Consider the following 19,661-nt stretch of genomic DNA (forward strand, 5'->3'; position numbering starts at 1 on the left):
GTCTAGGAAGGTGAGCATCCAAACCGGCTAGGCTCCCACAAATCCAGTACATGCAGTAGGGTCAAAACTCAGTGCCATTGCCCTTGGCTTCTCAGCAGCCCTCAATGTCCACCATATTCAGTGAGTCCGGTTTTATCCCATGCATTTTTTTTTAACTCTCTTAACATTATCATTTAGATCACGTAGAAGGTTGATCTTTTTGTTTTGTTTTGAGGTGAACTTTCATGTGCTTGTAGATTTTAGGGCTCACTTGTTAGACTGAAGAGTTTTCACTTAGTAAAAGCAAATGTTACTGTTTGAAATATGATTTAAGACCATTATGTGATTTATCAGTTATTAAATCTTAGAGAATCTGGTGACAAATAGTAAGATTTGTGTTTGTTTATATTTAATGGCAACATCTTTCAAGTCTGACCTGATAAATACTTCCCAAGATTTGCATTCCTGTACTATTATAGATTACTTTAAAGAAAAATAATTTTTATTTTGTATAATTTCCCTCAGTTTTGCTATATGAATAATAAATATATTTCCTGTAAATCAAAACTTCACTCATTGTGTGAAGAAGTGCATACTTGTTATTTTAATATAAAAAAACTTTCCAATGTTTTTGAGATTATGTGACTAATAAGAATATTATTAAATATATTGATTTAAATTCTTTTTGCTGTGGGATAATGCTCTTGTACCCTGTAAAAATTTATCACTTGTATTAGTTTACTAAAACACTGATTGGCCAGTAGCCAGGCAGGAAGTATAGGTGGGGCAACCAGACTAAGAGAAATCTGGGAAGAGGAAAGGCTGAGTCTGAAGTCACCAGTCAGATTCAGAGGAAGCAAGATGAGAATGCCTCACTGATAAAAGGTACCAAGCCATGTGGCTAACACAGACAAGAGTTATGGGCTAAGTCGTAAGAGCTAGTTAATAATAAGCCTGAGCTAATAGGCCATACAGTTTATACTTAATATAAACCTCTGTGTGTTTTGTTGGGACTGAATGGCTGCGGGACTGGGCAGGACAGAAAGTTCTGTCTACAACTTTTCTTCCATACACATCTCGTATGGGAGATTCCTTTGTTGGATGTTGGCTACATCTGTGAAGTCCTCCTAATTTACATGGGGTCAGTGTGATGTTGGCATTTTTTTTTTTAATTTGCTGTGGGTTGCATTTTTTTAAATCGTGTGTCAGGAACAATGTTACTGTGGTAGTTACTGTTATATTTGCTTCTTGTCATTTCAAATTGAAGTTTTCTGACAGAACCATTGAGGTGGGATGCCTATTTGGTATTTTGCATTTTGAAAATAAAGTTTATTTTTATGTAGAGCTAAGCTTGAGATGTTCCTGCCCAGCGCTATGACAGACTGAGAGGGGCAAAGAGATCCACACACAGCCCCAGGGCAGGCTGTCCCGGGTTTCCAGGAGAAAATGCAGACCTGCCTTGGAGCCTTGTGGTGCTGGGCAGATGGGCACTGTTACGGTGAACAAATGTATGGTGTGGTATTGGAGAGACAGAATGGTTCATGTCCTGTGGTCAGAGGCATATCTGAAGGAGTGAAGGCAGCCAGGAGCTGGATAAAGTGGGTGACTTGATTGCCACCCAGAACCAAGGTGATGTCTGGGCCCGGGCTGATCTCAGGCCCCATGTCAGGGTTCATGGCCATGGTCTACTCTCCAAGGTCTGATGTCTGTGGCTCCTGTTACCACCCAACGCTGAGAGGATATGGCTGTACAGAGTTGGGTCTGCTCCTCACTGGCTGCAACACTAGGAAGAACTGGCCCTGCCCCTCACTGGCTGAAGCACTCATGAGAGAGGAACAGTGCTACACACACCTTACCTGGGTAGAATCTATTCCCAGGGGCATAGATAAGCGGGCTGTGAGGGCCTGGCATGGGAGAGCAGGCTGTACATCTCTTGTCCGCCATGTAGTGTGGGTGAGAGGAAGATGCCCTCCTCACCTTGCCCCTTGCCACCTGCAAGCAGATGGGGGACCCGATTCACTCCCTTAGCTGCTGCAGTATTTGGGGGAGCAGCCTGTGTGTCTCCCCTGGGCAGTGTAGTAGAGTTGAACCTGGAGGCAGGGGCACGGGTGAGACAGACCCAAGGATGTGAGAGGGGCATAGCTGTACTACCTCCCTCATCTACAGTGTAGGGGCAGAGGTGAGGGAAAGATGCCCTTCCTTTGCCCCTACCACCTCCGGCTGGCAAGGGAGCGGACTCTCTCCTTTACCGGCTGCAGCACTTGGGAAAGTGGGCCCTACACTGGTCTGGGAAGCAGGGCAGAGCTGATCCTGTTGACAGGGGCACAGGTGAGCATGGGAGATTTGGGCTCCTTCCCTCATCTGCCATATGGCTGATGGAGGAGGGTCATCTTTCTATTTGTTGTTTCATTGGTTAAATAAAGTAACTGCCTTGGCCGTTTAATAGTACATAAAATTAGGTAGGTGGAGTAAATAGAACAGAATGCTGGGAGAAAGAAGCAGATTAAGGAGTCGCCATGATTCTCCTACCGGACACAGATGCAGGTTAAGATCTTCCCTGGTAAGACACCTCATGGTGTTACAGGGATATTAGAAATGGGTTAGATCGATATGTAAGAGCTAGCCAATAAGAGGCTGGAACTAATGGGCCAGGCAGTGTTTAAAAGAATACAGTTTCCATGTAATTATTTCGGGTATAAAGCTAGCCGTGTGGGCGCTGGGTGGCGGGACACAGCCCCGCTGCTCCTTTCAACATATGGCAGCATGGGCAGGGGTGAGGTGCCCTCCTCTCTCTCCATCTCCCTACACCAGAGGCAGGTGGGAGAGCAGGCCCTAAGGACCTAAGTGTGGGAGAGCTGTTCCTGCCCCTCCCCAGCTGCAGTGCTGGGGAGAGCAGGCTCTGTACCTTGCCTGGGCAGCACAATAGAGCCAACCCTGTTGCCTGGGCTGAGGGTCAGCCAACCCCCAAGTTGTGAGCTTGTGAGAGCTGTCCTGACTACTTACCTGTTTTGTAAGGGGGGGGTCGAGTTGCCCCTCTTACTCCTTGCCCCTCACCGTCTGTGACAGACAAGGGAGCTGACCCTCCGGCTTACCAGCCACAGAACTTAGGAAAGCTGGGCCCTGCTTCTCGCCTGGGCAGCAAAGCAGAGAGGATCTCGTGACCCTGAATTTCCCAACTCAGTCCATTCTCAGGCTGTTAACAAGACAAATTCTACATTCTGTAGTTCTTGACTGCTGAGTGGTGTTTTACAGGTGGAGATCATCAAGTTGGAATTTATAGCTTTTACTGTTTAGCAAGGGGAAGGTGCAGTGTGGGGGGGGGCAGTCACCACAAGATGGGAAAACCCATGCCATACACAGTCGCAGTAAATCTCCAAACTTCCTGGAATGGGTGGCTTCTGTGCTTGTCCCTCCCCCATTTGTTTCCTTGTGGGATCCATTATATTCTCACTGTCCTAACGTACAATTTGCTTTAAGGGCCCCTCGTTTAGGAAATTAAATAGTCAACATTCTGCCCTGGAAGAGTTTGAATGTACAGCTCGTAATGCCTCAGAATTTTTCCTCCGAGCAGAAAAGCAGCTTGTCTGAGCAATCAAGAGAGTGTTTAAATGACTGTTTACTGGCCTCTGCATTTCCCAAGAGGGGCTTCTTGCTAAAGATCCTGTGGGGTTTGTGAAAGAGAGGTCTACCTTTATGGTGACTGCCTGCCCAGTAAACTTCAAAGGAACTTGGGGTCCTGAATTTCAAGTTCTCCTGGTTAGCTGGCCTGGGGCCCTGCACACAGCACTGCTTCTCAAATGTAAAAAAGCGTCAGTGTCCCAATGATGTCCTAGAACACAGACAGCTGGGCCTCAAGTCTAGCATTGCTGACACAGATGCCCACAGGGAAACTGAGAGCTCGTGTTGCTAACGCCTGCCCAGGTGAAGTCACTCATCTAGGATTAGAGTTTGAAATGGGGACTGATCCCAGAGGACATGGGTCTGATTCCCAGCGGCAGCACGGTGGTTCACAACCACCTGGAACTCCAGTTCCAGGGAAGTGTACGCCATGCACACACAGAAAAGCAGGCGCGCACACGTTTACATGTAACTAAAACATAAATCAGTTAAAACGTTTGAAAGTGCAGTTCCCATCATTGCAGCCCGCGGATTCTGATTAAGTCCTGATCATTTAGGAAACACACAGTTAGTTTGCCGCGGGCAGTCAGGGCTCCTGGTGTTTGACATTGGGAACATCTAATTAATTTTCTTGTTCAGCTAGCTGCAAGCATATGTGAAATAGAATCGTGTCTCGTCCTTTCAGACACTTTCCTGAGTGATTATACAATGTGCAGGGTGCATCCTAGGCTTTGAGGAGACCAGACGGACTGACCACCATGACCTTTCAACTTTGACATGTGTCTTTCAGGAAAGGAGCCTGGATCTTCCTGAGTTAGGCTTTATCTTGCTTCAATTTAAGTACATGTCATTTCATGTGCTGGCATTTCTTTTATTGATGTCTCACAGTATTTATGGATCATTTCATTGACATTTGTAATCATAGACATCCATTAAAAATAGAATAGTAAATAAGAATTATATTCCTAAAGAAATACAAGCATGTACCATATAAATTCATATCGTATGATACAAGCTAGCATAGTACGATTCGTGAGTACCATACAGGAAAACCAACCACAGGGGACAATACCAGTATTTTCATGGCAAGGGCAGGCAACCACATTTTAGAACTTAGACTGTAGCGCCCTCTAGTGGCAAACATGATTTCTTTTATTCATTCATTTTTTTTTTGGCTGGGGGGGGGTCATTTATTTTTTGTTTTTATATCCCAACCAAAGTTTTCCCTCCCCTCTTCCCAAATTCACCCCTCCACTTCCCCTCTACGCCCCCACCCACTCCTCCACTGTTTCTCTTCAGACACAGGTGTGTCTCCCATGAATATTATGCAGCCAAGAAATATCAGGTTGCGGTGAGACTAGGCACCTCCTCCTCTATGAAGGCTGGGCTAGGCAACCCAATATGAGAAATCTGTCCCCAGGACAGGCAACACAGTCAGAGACAGCCCCTGCTCCCACTGTTAGGAATATCACAAGAAGAACACATTACACAGCTGAAACAAATACGCAGAGGGCCTAACTCGGTCCTATGCAGGCTCCCTGGTTCTTGGTTCAGTCTCTGTGAGCTCCTGTGAACCCAGGATGGTTGGTTCTGTGGGTTTTCTTGTAATGTCCTTGACCTCTCTGGCTCCTACAATCCTTCCTCCCCCTCTTCCGCAGGATTCTCTGAGCTCCGCCTCATGTTTAGTTGCTCTCATCAGTCGCTGGGTGAAGCCTCTCTGATGACAGTTGGGCTAGGTACCAATCTATGAGCATAGTGGAATATCATTATAAACCATCCCCTGGCTTTTTATTGTTTGGCCAGGGGTGTTTGGTTGCATCCTGGGTCTCTGGGGTATCCAGCCTCTGGGTCTCAGCCCTCAGCTGGGAGCTCCCTCTCAGAGTAAGGGTCTCCAGCTGGGTCTGTCATTAGTTGGTCACTCCCACAATTTCTGCATCACTTTTACCCCATCCCATCCTGTAGGCAGCACAAATTGTAGGTTGAAGGCTTTGCTGCTGCACTGAAAGATTTGCCTGGTTATAGGAGATGGCTGGTTTAGGGTCCATATCCCCCGTTACTAGGAGTCTTAGGGCCATCCTCACAGAGTCCTGGGAGTTCCCACTGCTCTAGCATTCTAGCTCCTTCCAGAAATGCCCCAGAATCCAGGTGTTTCTCCCAGCACGCTCCCCCCACCCCCACCTGATCCCTCCTGTTCCCATCCTCATTTCCCCTTCCTGGTCTTCCCTGCCCTGTCCACTGGCGATATCCATTCTTTCCCGCCTTCACAGTGAGATTCATGCATCCCTGCTTGAGCCCTTCTTGTTGATTTCTCTTCTCAGCACCTCATGGAATCTTCTCCTTTTCTTTTGCAGGCTACATTGGTATTTTCTTTGACTACCTGAGAACTGTCCCCTATTGAAAGAGAGAGGAACTTGGTCCAGCTGACTGTCCCAGAGCGCAGCTGAGGTCCTGGGGTAAGAGACTCACAAGACGTTGTGATGACACAATTAATACTGCTGTCCTGTTCTTCACACTGCTGCCAGTGAGAAGCTTTTATAATAACAACTGTAAGACATTGCAAAAGGCCCCAGAAGGTGAAAAGGTCTCCTATGTTTGTGGATTTGTAGGATTGGTATTGTGAAAATGGCCACCCCCATCAAAAGCCATCCACAGGATCAATGCAATTCCTATCAACATTCCAACACATTCTTCACAGAAAAATGCCAAAAAAAGCCAACCTTTAACTTCATATGGAAACCCCAAAATTCAGAATATCTAAAACAATCATGGATAATTAGAACTGCTGGAGAGCTTGACATAAAAGCAGACATATTTGTTCACGGAATTGAAGTCCTCGAAATAATTCCTCATACCCGTGGGCACCTGGTTTTTGATTAAGAAAACATACTGGGCACAAGACGGGATCTTCAACAGGTGGTATTTTTCAAACCGAATGGTGCCCGCAGAAGAATGAAAATAGATCCATATGCACATCCACACAAAAATCTCCAAGTGGGTCAAAGACCTCAGTGTAAGAGCAGACACCTTGATTCTGCTTTATAGGAGGAAGTAGGAAATAGCTTGAGCTCACGGGCACAGGAAAGAACTTTCTGAACAAGACACTGGCAGTACTAAGAGCAACAGTTAATAAGTAGGACCTCACAAGGCTGAAAAATTTCTGCATCGCAAACGACACCATCACTCGAACAAAACAACAGCCTACAGAATAGGAACAGCTCTGTGTATTTGGTAGAGGGTTAGAACTAGGATTTGTAAAGAACTAACAAAAACTCTAAACATCAAGAAAACAGGTGACTCCCATTAAAAATGGGGTACAGGGCTAAGCGGAGAGTTCTCTAAAGGTAAAACACAAATGTCCAAGAAATGTTTAGCATCCTCAGTGATCAGGGGAATACAAACTAAAACTACTTTGAGATTTCATCTTTTCTCAGTCAGATTGGCCAAGGTCAGTCAAGCAAATGACGGCTTATGCTGGTGAGGATGTGGGAAAAGGGGAACCCTCGTTCGCTGCTGGTAGGAGTGCAGACTGGTCCAGCCACTATGAGAACCACTGTGGCGGGTTCTCAGAAAGGCCTCACTGTACCCTTTCATCTTGTGACAAATAAGGGAGGAACAGTGATCAGCTTGATCCCTTAGCCTGTGCGCAGGAGACTGGGCTATCAGTTGCAGGGGTGGAAGGAACAATACGGAAGATTAAAACAGTACAAAACCACCTAGGATATAGAGAGATTGGTAGAAACAGAAAGCTCAGTATTCTCTGAGGTGGGGACATCTCGCTACCATGGCTCCCTTTAGGTTCAGAGGCATCATTACTATTTTAAGAGATTGGTATGAGTCAGTTAGAGGTCCAAGGTCATACTCAAGTAAGCAGCAAGTTTGATATGAATGTGTCAGTATTGGAAGGATTTTATGAAGGTTTGGAGGAGCCTTTTTCATTGTGTCTTCATCCGGAGAACTCATGCAACGATCTGCTATTCCTCCTTCCCCAACCTTTGTCAACCTCTTCTCTCCCTTGCCCCCTTCCTTCTAGTCTTTTCTGAACAGTCCTGATAAATAGTCACCCAGATGCAAAGACAACATTCAGTTTATCAAGATACCTCGCTACCCCGTCTATCTCCCCTTCTTCGTTTCCTATTTCTTGTGTTCCTTCATCCTAGGAAATTTCTACTTTCTAGTAGAAATCATTAGAGGTACAATTATCCTCCTTTCTGCTTCCCTAAAGACATGTATATGGAAGAGTCAGGTTGGAGGAGAGATAAAGAGGGTGGAGCTTTGGGGCATGCTAAGAGATGGGAGGGGTATCTCTCTCCACTGGAACAGAACAGTCAATGTCCTCCTCCCCTGACAGCCCCCAAGTGGCACCGAGGCAGTTAGGCACAAAGAGCTTTGAGACTTGGAATGTCCAGGCTTGGCAAGATACCAGGACGTAGGGACCAAAATGGTTGGGGCCCCATGACAACCAGAAGAAAGGAGGAGGGAGAGAAGAGGATGGTAGACAAAAGCTTGCCCGTGGGAAAAAAGAAAGAACATATTGTTTCAGGGGTTCTCCAGCTACAGCTACCCAGGAGAGGCTTGTCCAAATGTTCATTCAGTTAGAAAATCCCCCAATGGTTCCTTCCATTCACAGGACCACTCTTGACACTGCAGAGGAAGCTAGCAATGACTATGCTACCTCATACATACATAGGAACAGTACAGAAGGAAACTGCCCACCTAGACACCCATCTGTGACCTTTACAGGGGCTTCAGACATAGTGTTGGCCTTAAGCATCCAAGGGGCTTCCAAACTTGAAGGATTTCAGACTCCCATCTGCTGACTTCTCTTCTTGTGAAAAGAGAAATGCAAACTTGTTTACGCGCTCTGTCGAAAATGCTCCTGGCAGCTTTATTCACAATAAAAATGCCCAGATGGAAACAATTCAAAGGCACAAACATTTCTAAGAGCTGAGTAAACCGTGGTGTCTGACGATATAGCGGAACATCACTGATCACCATGAGGCGACTCATTCAGACATCAGCATGAGTGAATTTCAGAATGTCATTCTGCACTTGAGAAACCAGTAAGCAACGGATTGATGACGCACGGTTTCAATCATAAGGGATTCTTACAATCATCAAACCGTAGTGCTGGGATGCGGAAAACAGCCTGCTAGAGGCTGGGAATGGTGTGAGGGATCAACTCTCAGAGCATGGGAGAACTTAGGGGGCATGACACTTTCTGTATTTCTAGCAGGGACTAGTTGTTAAAAATCTTCAAATGGCACGACAGTTTTGGTATTTTTTCCATATGAAATTAGCATTCAGCTTCACTGCCTTTTGTAAAGGGAGGGTCAGGAAAATAGGGACAGTGCGTAGACACCGAGTGTGACTGAAATCCCACGGCTGTATATGAGAAGCAATATGTTTTAAAAATACATATACAAGATTATTTCATCTTGTAACTTATTACATGCCTTTGTTAATTCGTTAAACGTGTCGCTCTCTTTCTGGGCTTCTTTGGCGTCCGTGTGGTTAAGATGTGACCTGGTCCCAGCTGACTGCCCTTCTTTGTGGGAAGTGACTAGATCCAGGTGGTCCCGTGGGAAGTCGTCATGCCTTTCTTAGTCTGTGAACTCATGAACTGACCCTCCTCCAAGCCATTTCTCTGTTTCTAAGTATAACTGGGATATGTGTACTTGACTGCCGTCACAAATAACATTCGTGGGCAGCAAGTGGGAGCTGTGTTAGTGGGGACAGTCAGTGGGTGCACCTAACCCGTCCTTGCCAGCTACCTACCTTGGCCCAAATAAGACCCGGAAGCACAGATAGGCAGGGAAAATCAATGCCAGCCTTACACATTTAGAGTACACATTTAGATAGATGGTGGCCCTCATATTTCATAGCTTGAACTAACCAGATGCAACTGGTAAGTGGTTGTTCCGCAGACCCAGCCAGGAGACAGTCCTGCCCATGTAAACCACCACGCTTGACAGAACAGACGAGTCCACCTCAGTTACACTGCTAGGAGCCACCAGTTCGGCAAGAGTGCTCATTTCTAGTTTCATCAAAGAAGTCCTCAGGTGGACTGAGCAGTTATACACATTCCTGAGTTTTCCATGAGGTTCTTCTCCTTTCTGCTGTAATACAATCCAAACTCTTCTCCACGATTATCACATTGATCTTCCATGTCAGTGACCTCACTCTGAGTCACATGAGCAAGGACTGTCTGGTGTGTTAGAATGTCACTGGGAAACTCATGCTCCACAGGGTGGGATTTAAGTTCTATGAAGATGGAGGGCCTTGACCCAGCAGTCCCAACAAATCCCTTTCTACATACCCTGTATCTCTTCTCCTCCCTTTTCATCTGATGGTCTGGGTTACTTTGCCATGATAGTGACTTGTTCTTGCTGGCTAGGCCACGGGTGACTGGAGGTTGATACCCTCTTGGAGGCTATAGCTAACGTCGATGGATGTTAGAGAACACATTTGTAATCGTGAAGAGTGCAGAGCTGGCAGGAGAGAAAGCACAATTGTCACATACGTCACTATGGTCCACGTCTCTTCAAACTTTGTCTGCTTGACTCATATACTCCTCCAGATGTGGATTCTGCTCCACATGAAGGAAGGCCCAGGTTTCAGGCAACTATGTATCTGTTGATGGAACCACATTCTTGGTATTATCTCTAGAGAGTGGATTTTTCTAATACTCTGTCATGTTGGTGACTCCTGAGCAGGTCTCACAGTCATGAGCTGATTCCCTTATCCCCTGAGTGTCTTTGGACCGGGCATAGTGTTATTTGGGATCCTATTCCAGAAGACTGAATTCAGATGATGTCTTTTGGTGCTGCTTGGTGCTTTCTTGCGTGGTTTGGATGATCAGAAAAGGGCAGAAATTGTGGCCCAAGAAGATCCAACCCTTAAAGCTTTAGGACAAGTTTCCGACTCACAATTCCAGAAGAGACTCTTAGAGATTAGCAGGCGCCAGCTGAAGAGAAGGGAATACAAGGCAAATGACAACATTAATTGTCATTCCGTGAGCTGCGGAGGAAATAGGTCTTTCATCTCATTTATCCATCTTTCCTAAGTTTCCTCTGGGGGGAAAGAGTTCTAGAACCAGGGGAGAGCCACTCCTTGCATGTATGTGACATGTAACCCAGCAGGGATGCAGGTGGACAGTGGTGCACTGGGAGCTGGGTCTCAGCAGGGATGCAGGGAGACAGTGGGACACTGGGAGCTGGACCCCAGCAGCGATTGGGTGGACAGTGGGACACAGGGAGCTGGACTCCAGCAGGGATGCAGGGGACAATGGGACACAGGGAGCTGGACCCCAGCAGGGATGCAGGGAGACAGTGGGACACTGGGAGCTGGACCCCAGCAGGGATGCAGGTGGACAGTGGTGCACTGGGAGCTGGGTCCCAGCAGGGATTCAGGGATGCAGGGATGCAGGGAGACAGTGGGACACAGGGAGCTGGACCCCAGCAGGGATGCAGGGAGACAGTGGGACACCGGGAGCTGGACCACAGCAGGGATTGGGTGGACAGTGGTGTACTGGGAGCTGGGTCCCAGCAGGGATGCAGGTGGACAGTGGGACACTGGGAGCTGGACCCCAGCAGGAATGCAGGTGGACAGTGGTGCACTGGGAGCTGGGTCCCAGCAGGGTTTCAGGGATGCAGGGAGACAGTGGGACACTGGGAGCTGGATCCCAGCAGGGATTGGGTGGACAGTGGGACACAGGGAGCTGGACTCCAGCAGGGATGCAGGGGACAATGGGATGCAGGGAGCTGGACCCCAGCAGGGATTGGGTGGACAGTGGGACAGCAGGAGTTGGGCCTCCAGGTTCCCCCTCATTGCCCAGCTAGCAGCAGTACCCACCTCTGACCTCCAGCTTCCAGACTGGTCAGCCATTGCCTGAGCGATGGTTTATTTGGGCTTATGTTTTGCTTTGTTCTGAGAAAGGAGACACTCATGTAGCTCAGACTGGCCTTCGGCTCCCCCTTTTACCTATGATGATGACCAAGGATGACTTTGAATTGCCTCTACCTCTCACACGCTGTGGTGAGGGTACTATGCTCAGCTTCGGGACCTGCTTTTGGAAAGGGTCATGCGGATTTGCTGTGGCATATTTCAGAACACGTGCTGCATGCTCCCACATAGCCCAGCATGTGAGCCTTTCTAATTCAGTCTGTGACCTTGAAAGTGTCAGCAAATGTATATTTGTTTATTGAGACAGAGTCCCGCTATGAGGCCCTGGCTGGCCTCGAACCCTTTTAGTCTCTGTTCATCCTGGAATCACAGGCATCTCCCACCATGCCCGAGTGATATGTGCAAACTTTTTAAAAAGGAGGAAAAAGTTGATTATTTTACTTTGAAAACCTCTGTTTAGAAGCATCTAAAAATGTATCCAAGTTTGAATTAAAAACAGGAGAAATTTGATCAAATTTCCCACGGAAAGCTGCGGATAATGTAGTTAAAACCATTCCCTACCCACTCACTGATTTCTAGATATATTGTTAGGCTTTGGGGCCTTTTCTTTGCACAATGAATTAATTTGCTTTGCACGTTCAGACACTCCAAGATGTGATTTTAAGAGAGATAGCTGCTTCTGGCATCTATGAGCTGGCCCAGCAGCCCTGTCAGGTCTTCGTGTTCCTCTCTGAACCAGACAGTTCCGTGAAACCCTCTTATCAGTCAGGACCACGATGGATTGTGATGAAGCAAGAGCCCATAGACGTGTCTGAACCTACAGCGCACGGATGTGGTGCACAAAGACAAGTCTGCTTCCTTCCTGACGGAGCAGAGTGCTGCTCTCCCTCCACTCTGATAACCGGTCCCCCCAAACTTTCATCTTCCTCCTTACAGATTTGATTTAGGAGATCCATTAATACCACTACACCACCCTGGCAACATTTCTTTCGGAGTGATCCTGCTCTGTAAACTTCCCGTGAGTCCCATTGTCCTCTTGTCCCATGCCCCCCCCACTCTTACTGAACCCCCCCTGCTCTTACTGAACACCCCCACTCCCCACCATGGTGTCTTCGCTTGCTCTTTCTGCAGAGACTTGTGTACACAGGTATCAGTCTCAGGTAAACACAGCTCAATTAACTGGAGAACAAAACAGTTTTTGCCTTATATAAATACAAAGGGAAAATTTATCATAATCCAGCCTTCCAGGTTAGTGTTACTAAGTTAAACACTATCTTTTCTCAACTTCCACTATGTTTTAGATAGTAAGCAGGGGGACAAAAAATTCCATAAGTACTTGTTAACCTTCCTATTCCCTAAATACCTTGTAATATATAACTATATGAATATTTAAATATGTAAATCAAATTAGTTCTCATGTTAGCTGATATTATGATAGAACTGTTTATGAAAGAAATGATAATCCAGTTTCTGTTTGTCTGGGATATTTTTGTGTTTTCTTTTTTAATTTTTTTGTGTGCTTGTCTAGGGGTGTGTGCATGTGCTATATACTGTACCCCTGATGGTCCAAGGACAACTTGCAAAAGTCAATTCTCTCTCTTCATCACATGGGTCCCAGAGCTCCAGTGTAGGTTGTTAGGCTTGGTGGCAGCCACCTTACTTAAGCCATCTTATTGGCCCACATTTTCTTCTTGTAAGGGCATTTTTTTTGGATGTATGTATGTGGCTTGCGTGCTTATTTATGTGCGCTATATGCTAAAAGCTTATGTTCGCAGGTGTGAGAACTCATGTGTAGTGTGTGCACATGCGTGTGAAAGCCAATAACAGATGTCTTTCTGAGATCCTCTCCATCTTATTATTGGGACAGGGGATCTCTCTGAACCCAGAGTGGCAGAGTTTACTTGTCTGTCTAACTGGGGATCACATGTCTCTGCTTCCTGGGATCACGAGCACACCACCACACTGATCCTAAATTTATTTTACTGGTGTTGAAGATATGCACCCACACTCCAGTCTCACATTTGAGGGGCACAGTGTTTAACCATGGAGTCATCTTTCTAGCCCGTGTAAGGACACTTGATACTTGATAGCATCCTACTGACTTGATTAGAGTTGAGCCCAGCCTCTGGGAGTTAGCGGAAAGATTAACAGACACAAAGGGAAATGTGCTGATATACAGGAAGAACTTGGGTTGTGAAGGGCTCTTTATGATGTAGGATGTGGGGTGGGGGATCAGTCCAACATCAGGAACCAACGTCTGCCACCTTCGATAAGTGTGGCTAGTGTGGATGACTGTATCACACTACTCATGATTTTCGGAGCCACTTTCTACTTTATATTTTACCTTATCAAAGACAGAATTTCCTGCATAGCTTGGGCTGGTGTCAAATTTGGATCCTCCTGAGTAAAGGGATTTCTGCAGGCATGTACCACCATGCCTGGTGAATTTCCAGAATTCTTGTGAAAAGTTTCATGGGAGGAAGAATTTCTCACAAAGCGAGAACAATCAGTTTGCTCATATTTTATCTCTCAATATAACTTTCTATTCTTCGTACCTACCAGTGACTCCGTTTCCACCAAAAGACGCAGGAAATGAAGCTTGTTTTCCTTGAGTTTGACGTAAATTGGGTTTCATGCAATTACGCAAATGGGTGAAAGTAGCCATGATTGACTCAGCTTGAACATCTTTGCTCATTCTACCGTCTTCTGATGAATTTCAAATGATGACATCTGGATGAGTTGTGGAAGAGTCCTTTGAACCCTCTGCTGGCTCAGGGACAACTCTGTCTCTTCATCTTCATGACAATCTCCACAACGAGGCCCTCACTTAGTATAGCATGGAAAAGGAAATACTTCAGCTGAAATGATTTAAAGTACAATGAGATAGACATGGCAGCTAAGAGATTTTGGTTACATAAAGATAGATTTGGGCTCACCTAAAACTGAAAACCGAAGGAAGCCCCAACATCAGACAAGGTTGGTCAAGACCTTGGCTCTGTCTGTCTTCATTCTGGCCTTATCCGAATCCTAGCTATGCCACTGCAGCCATCCAGATGTCTCCCTTGCAGCAGTCAGGTTACATGCTCCCTTGCACGTTTCCAGGTTAGAAACTGGCCTTTCTCATAATCCCCAGTGATATTTGCTAATCTTGACTAAGGTCGAGCTCAATAAATTGACTGTTATTGGAAAAGGCATGAGGATGTGCTGACTGACCTCCTGAAGCCAGAACGGGTCAGAACCCTCTGACTTCACGGTTACCAAGCACAGTTATTTCCTTAAATGAAAATCAATGTGTTGAGGAGGAGAACCGGGAGAACCCAGTTGTGGTCAGGTGTAGGCTTTTCCACTTGAATGGTGATACTCTTGTAAACAGTGATATTCCATCGTACCTGTAGGTGACAGTGTTGGGCTAGACTTGGCTGAGGCCAGCTCACCAGTAACTAACAGTAAATTTGTGCAAGCGGCTTAGCCAGACTCAGCTTCCCCATTTGTGAAATGAAATCTGGAGAATGGGCCTTGTAGAGTTACCCTAAGGGTTGAACAAATAGTCTTGTTCTGGGGATGAAATACTTGTGTGTGAAACGGCTACTTACCAGAGCCTTCAGAGAATGTTTTCTAGTTGCCTGGGCATCTGTGTGCTACCCACTGTGTCATGAGCCTGATCTTCTTCTCATCCTTCTCATCGTTTTTATTAGCTGCTGAATCATCTCAGGCGGACCCAGTTCTTTGGCCTGGACACTGGGTGGTAGAGTCTGAGATTGTAGAAGTACCAGACTACAGTACCAGAGACACACACTGGGGGCATATCATGTGATCGTGTTCAGAAAGAAGCCCCCACCACAAGCAAAGTGGACGCCAAACTCAAGTGGCTGAGGGGCGAAACCCCACCTCTTATTACCAGACATTCTTATTGGGAAGCCTTACTGTGCAAGGCTCAGTAAATTAATCCAGAAGAATAATGTTTTGATTATATCTTTTAACTCAGGAAATTAGAGAACTAGGTACACTCAAAAGGCAATAATCAGAAGTTTGCCATTACCCTTTCCATCTCGTTTTAATTGAATTTCACTTTGTAAAAGATTTCAGAGGCTAGGATAACTGGGAGATGAAGTAAATCAAGGTTTTTTTTTTGTCTTAAATTCAGCCCTATTAGGGCTAAAATGGGACCTTAGACTCTATTTTCTTCAAGAAGAGCTGAATGAGCTTTGTAATGTGTGAAGTCAGCAGGTATTGGGTGATTACACCAGGTAAGAGTCTCTGCTGATGAGAGAGCTGCTCTCACATATTTCCTGAAGCAATAAACTAAGTGAATATGGAATATGGCTTGTGCTTATATTAAAGTAGTTAGGACAAGGGAAGGGAAGACGTTTTAATTTTGGAGACAACAAGAAATCTGCCCTTAAATCCTGGCAATACTATTAGATGTGCTACCTTGGAAAAATGCCTTTGTCATTTCTTAGCCTCAATTTCCAAATCTGTGAAGAGGAGTGAAATACCCATTTTATAGAGTGTGTGGGGTTCAGATGTATGGGGATGATTAGCTCAGCACATGGCATGTCTTAAGGTGCAATATAAAGGTTTTATACATGTGTGTTTGTAAGGAGATGTCTGCTACAGAATACAAGGCACTCCTTTCTCCACAGGCCATCGAATGTCCTACACCTGCCATAAAGAATTCTCACCCCAGAGCCTCCTGGTTTCCTAGCTATACAGGACTCCATATGCTACCTATGGTCAGTGAGGAACACAAATAAGCAGGAAGTGTCAGCCACTAAGCCTGCAGTTCTCAACCTTGGCCCAACACTCTACTCATTCTCAACACTTTCCAGAACCTCAACACTCTGGCTGTATCTAGACAGTTAGAACATCTGGCCTTGGCCTGCATCCTGGGGCTTTTTCCAGAACCTCAACACTCTGGCTGTATCTAGACAGTTAGAACATCTGGTCTTGACCTGCATCCTGGGGCTTTTTTAAGCTCTTCAGAGCATCCCAAGTGCAGCTGTGGCAGAGAATGGCCATCCCAATCATGCTTCTCAAATGTCAGTGGGCAGGAAGTCACCTGTCTGCCTGTATGGCCATCTCCAGCCCTGCCTGGGCTGGGACCTGATACCCTGCGTTTTCAGCTTTAGAGCTCCAAAATTCTGGTTCTTGGACCATGCTCAGCACGAGGCAGGCTTTCAGTCAGACTGTAATTGATCCTAAGAGGTGTATGGCTTCTTTTCTTCCTCTGTCACTGCCCAGTTGTAGAAAAACGCCTAACCCCAAACTCTGAAGCCCTCAAACCAAACAGCTGTAAGAGACCCTCCCAGTCCCCAACAACAACTTTCCTCGTGAGTCACAGCCATCTTAATCTCTAAGTAGACAATGTTGCCCCTCTAGTTTCAAATGCTCCCCTCCCCTGTGGTCGATTTCAATCAATGGCCTTATGCAGGCCAAGAAGGTGCTCAACCATGGAGTCACAGCTCTGGCTCTGATTGTTAGGTTTTAGACTTGCATAAGAAATATGTTACTCTCATCCCTCAGCAGAAATTTGACTCACATGGAAAGATATTTTTTTTAACCTTTATAAAAATGTGTGTGTGTGTGTGTGTGTGTGTGTGTGTGTGTGTGTGGTCGGTCACTGGAATTCCGAGTTCGGGTCTTCAGTCTGTGCACCAAGTGTTCTCTACTCACTGAGCTGTCTTCTTTATACTGATCTGGAAAAGTCTTAAAGACAATAATTTTACACAACAAAAATAAGCAATATTTATTCTGGTAAGTGAGAACTCTTAATATTTCTGCTATTTAGATTTGAATCCCTAAGGTGTCTTGCAAATCAACTGTGCTGAATATTGTTTGGCATTTACGTGGCTGTTGTTTAGGTGACTGGACTTAGGACACGGAAGCAGAAACTCCTGAACTAATTTGGTACTGGGTCAGTATACACAGCAAAGGTAGTAGCTGTCACGGTGTGCCAGGATATCCTTCAAGGAAGGTAACCAGTGGGCTGAATATCCATTCTTTCCCACCTTAGTTTTTAAATTCTTTACTCATAGCACAAAGGACTCAGTCAGTGGCCTTAACATCTGATATATCTGGGGTTGAAATTCCTGTCCCTGCTCTTTATTCTCTCTGAGTTTTGGACAGGGTGGTTTTCTTATTTGCATAAACCATTACTTGTTAGAGTCTCACATAACAGGAAGCCCTGGGATGGTTGGTTGCAAAAGTTCCTCAGGAACTCGATCATGTTGTCAAACCATGTTCAACCCTGTCACATCGACAATGCCATTGAACTCTTTCCTTTTTTGACATCTATTTAATTACCGTGTATATGTATGCCGAGCCCTTTCTATGCCGGGCGTAGTCAGAAGACAACTTGTGGCAGTTTGTTCTTTCCTTCCCCCATGTGGCTCCCAAACATTAAGCTCAAGCCAACAGTTTTAGTGGCCTTTGCCACCATTTTCCTGCTAAGGCATCTTGCTGGTTCTGACAATGTCGTTTATCCTGGTTCTGAGATGGTAAGGTGACTCCAAGTACCATGCCTTCATGGTAAGCAGAACACATCTTTATCATAAACTGTTACATTATCAGAGAAGAAAGACTTTCCTGGTACCCCACAGTACCCGTGTTATCTAACAGGCTAGAGAAGATTCCTGGCTTATCCCAAGTCAATCAGTGGGAATGGATTGTTGTATGGATGCCGTCCAGCCTGAATTTATCCCCAAGACTTGGAATCTACTTTTTTACTCTGAGGGATACAGGATCAAATTGGGAGTCTTCTAGAATAGAAAATGTTGGGCTGCTGGAATGGCATTCAGAATCTCTGTTACACTAGTCTCTTAATTATTCCCAGCTCAAATTCTCGATGAGCTACACAGTTGGATGTTGGCCATGGTGGAGAAGTGGGAGCATTTGCTTGCAAGCCGATTAATTACCCGAGAATGTCTTTAGCTTGTGTCATGGAGATTTTGTTTCTTTGCTTTGTTTACCATTAAGAACTTTCTAGAAGTCTTTTTAACATCGGAGAACAGTACTGCTCCTGTTCTTTTAAAAAAATCTATGACCAAGAGAGTAACCTGTTTATTTATAAACAAGCTTTCTAAGTTACCTTTTAAAAGATTTTTCCTAGAGAGAGAAGTGGACAGATTTGTTCCACTTGAATTAAGATGTCATGGATGTTTGTTGCTTCAGCTGGTGCTGTGTTACCAGCCTGTCATTCATGACTATGACGTACATGTGTATTTTAAGAAGTGAATATGCTTCTTGATTCATACTTGATGTTCAGTAAATGCTGAACTGGAAATAACATCCAAACATATGGTCTTGCCCATCGTTGGCAATATATGATCCTTGTCTTTGTCTTAATTTTCTGATTTCTAATCAGAAAGTATATGTGTGTGTATATCTATATATCTGTATCTATCTATATCTTGGGTTATCAGTGACTTTCCAAATTATCATGACCTCCAAACTTATGGTGAATACTCTATGTATCAGCTCATGGATTCATTCTCTGACATATACTAAGCAATTCACCTTTTCTTACAGCACATAGCCTTCTCTTTGTCCCAAGCTTGTTTGCAAACCAGGGACGCCATTGTAGGAGAGAGAAACCAATCATCCAGGGGCCAGCTTATCTGGCCCAAGACCTCAGTGAGGCTATGTCTGAGTCAGAGCATGGGAAGTGGACGGCAGCCACTAGATCTTGTTTGGTTGGCTTTCAAGGACTGAGTGATTATGACCAGCTCATCTCAGTTTGAAAACAACAACAACAACAGCAAGCTATTCTAGAAGTTTCTCAAAATTTAAACACTTAAAGGTATTAAAGAACACGTGGGAGGAGTAAAAATTGAGATGAGCTGGGGATAATGACTCTAGACTGGGATTTCTGGATTGCAGAAGTCTACATCACCATCAGTCACTGTGAGGAAGATGTTTTCTGTAGGATTAACCCCGTTCACACGTAGCTGCAACTGTGCAGGCCCCTGGACAGTGTGCACGCAACAGCACCATAAGTGGTCTGACTTTGCACTCTGTTGACAGGGGCAGCTCTCTGAGGCTCTGCCACGCAGACAGACCCTGGCGAGACTAGTACCTGTGTCCTTCCAGTCACTCTCAGTCCCGAGAGCTTTTGTCATCTTTTCTGAAAAGAAACCGAGGGTATGACTTTCCTCAGTGACAGT

The 19,661-nt window shown here is 45.5% G+C and overlaps 1 protein-coding gene across 1 annotated transcript in view; it reads right to left on the reverse strand.

Moving 5' to 3' along the window:
* The window catches only part of Rassf6 (Ras association domain family member 6), a 53,149-nt gene extending 51,488 nt beyond the window's left edge, over positions 1–1,661 (reverse strand). Inside the window, exon 1 of the mRNA XM_026785028.1 lies at positions 1,477–1,661. Coding sequence (XP_026640829.1) covers positions 1,477–1,661 — 185 coding nt within the window. The remainder of the gene's footprint in view (positions 1–1,476) is intronic.
* Positions 1,662–19,661: the final 18,000 nt, after the last annotated feature.

Source organism: Microtus ochrogaster, linkage group LG1 (assembly GCF_000317375.1).
Source record: "Microtus ochrogaster isolate Prairie Vole_2 linkage group LG1, MicOch1.0, whole genome shotgun sequence".
NCBI classification, from domain to species: domain Eukaryota; kingdom Metazoa; phylum Chordata; class Mammalia; order Rodentia; family Cricetidae; genus Microtus; species Microtus ochrogaster.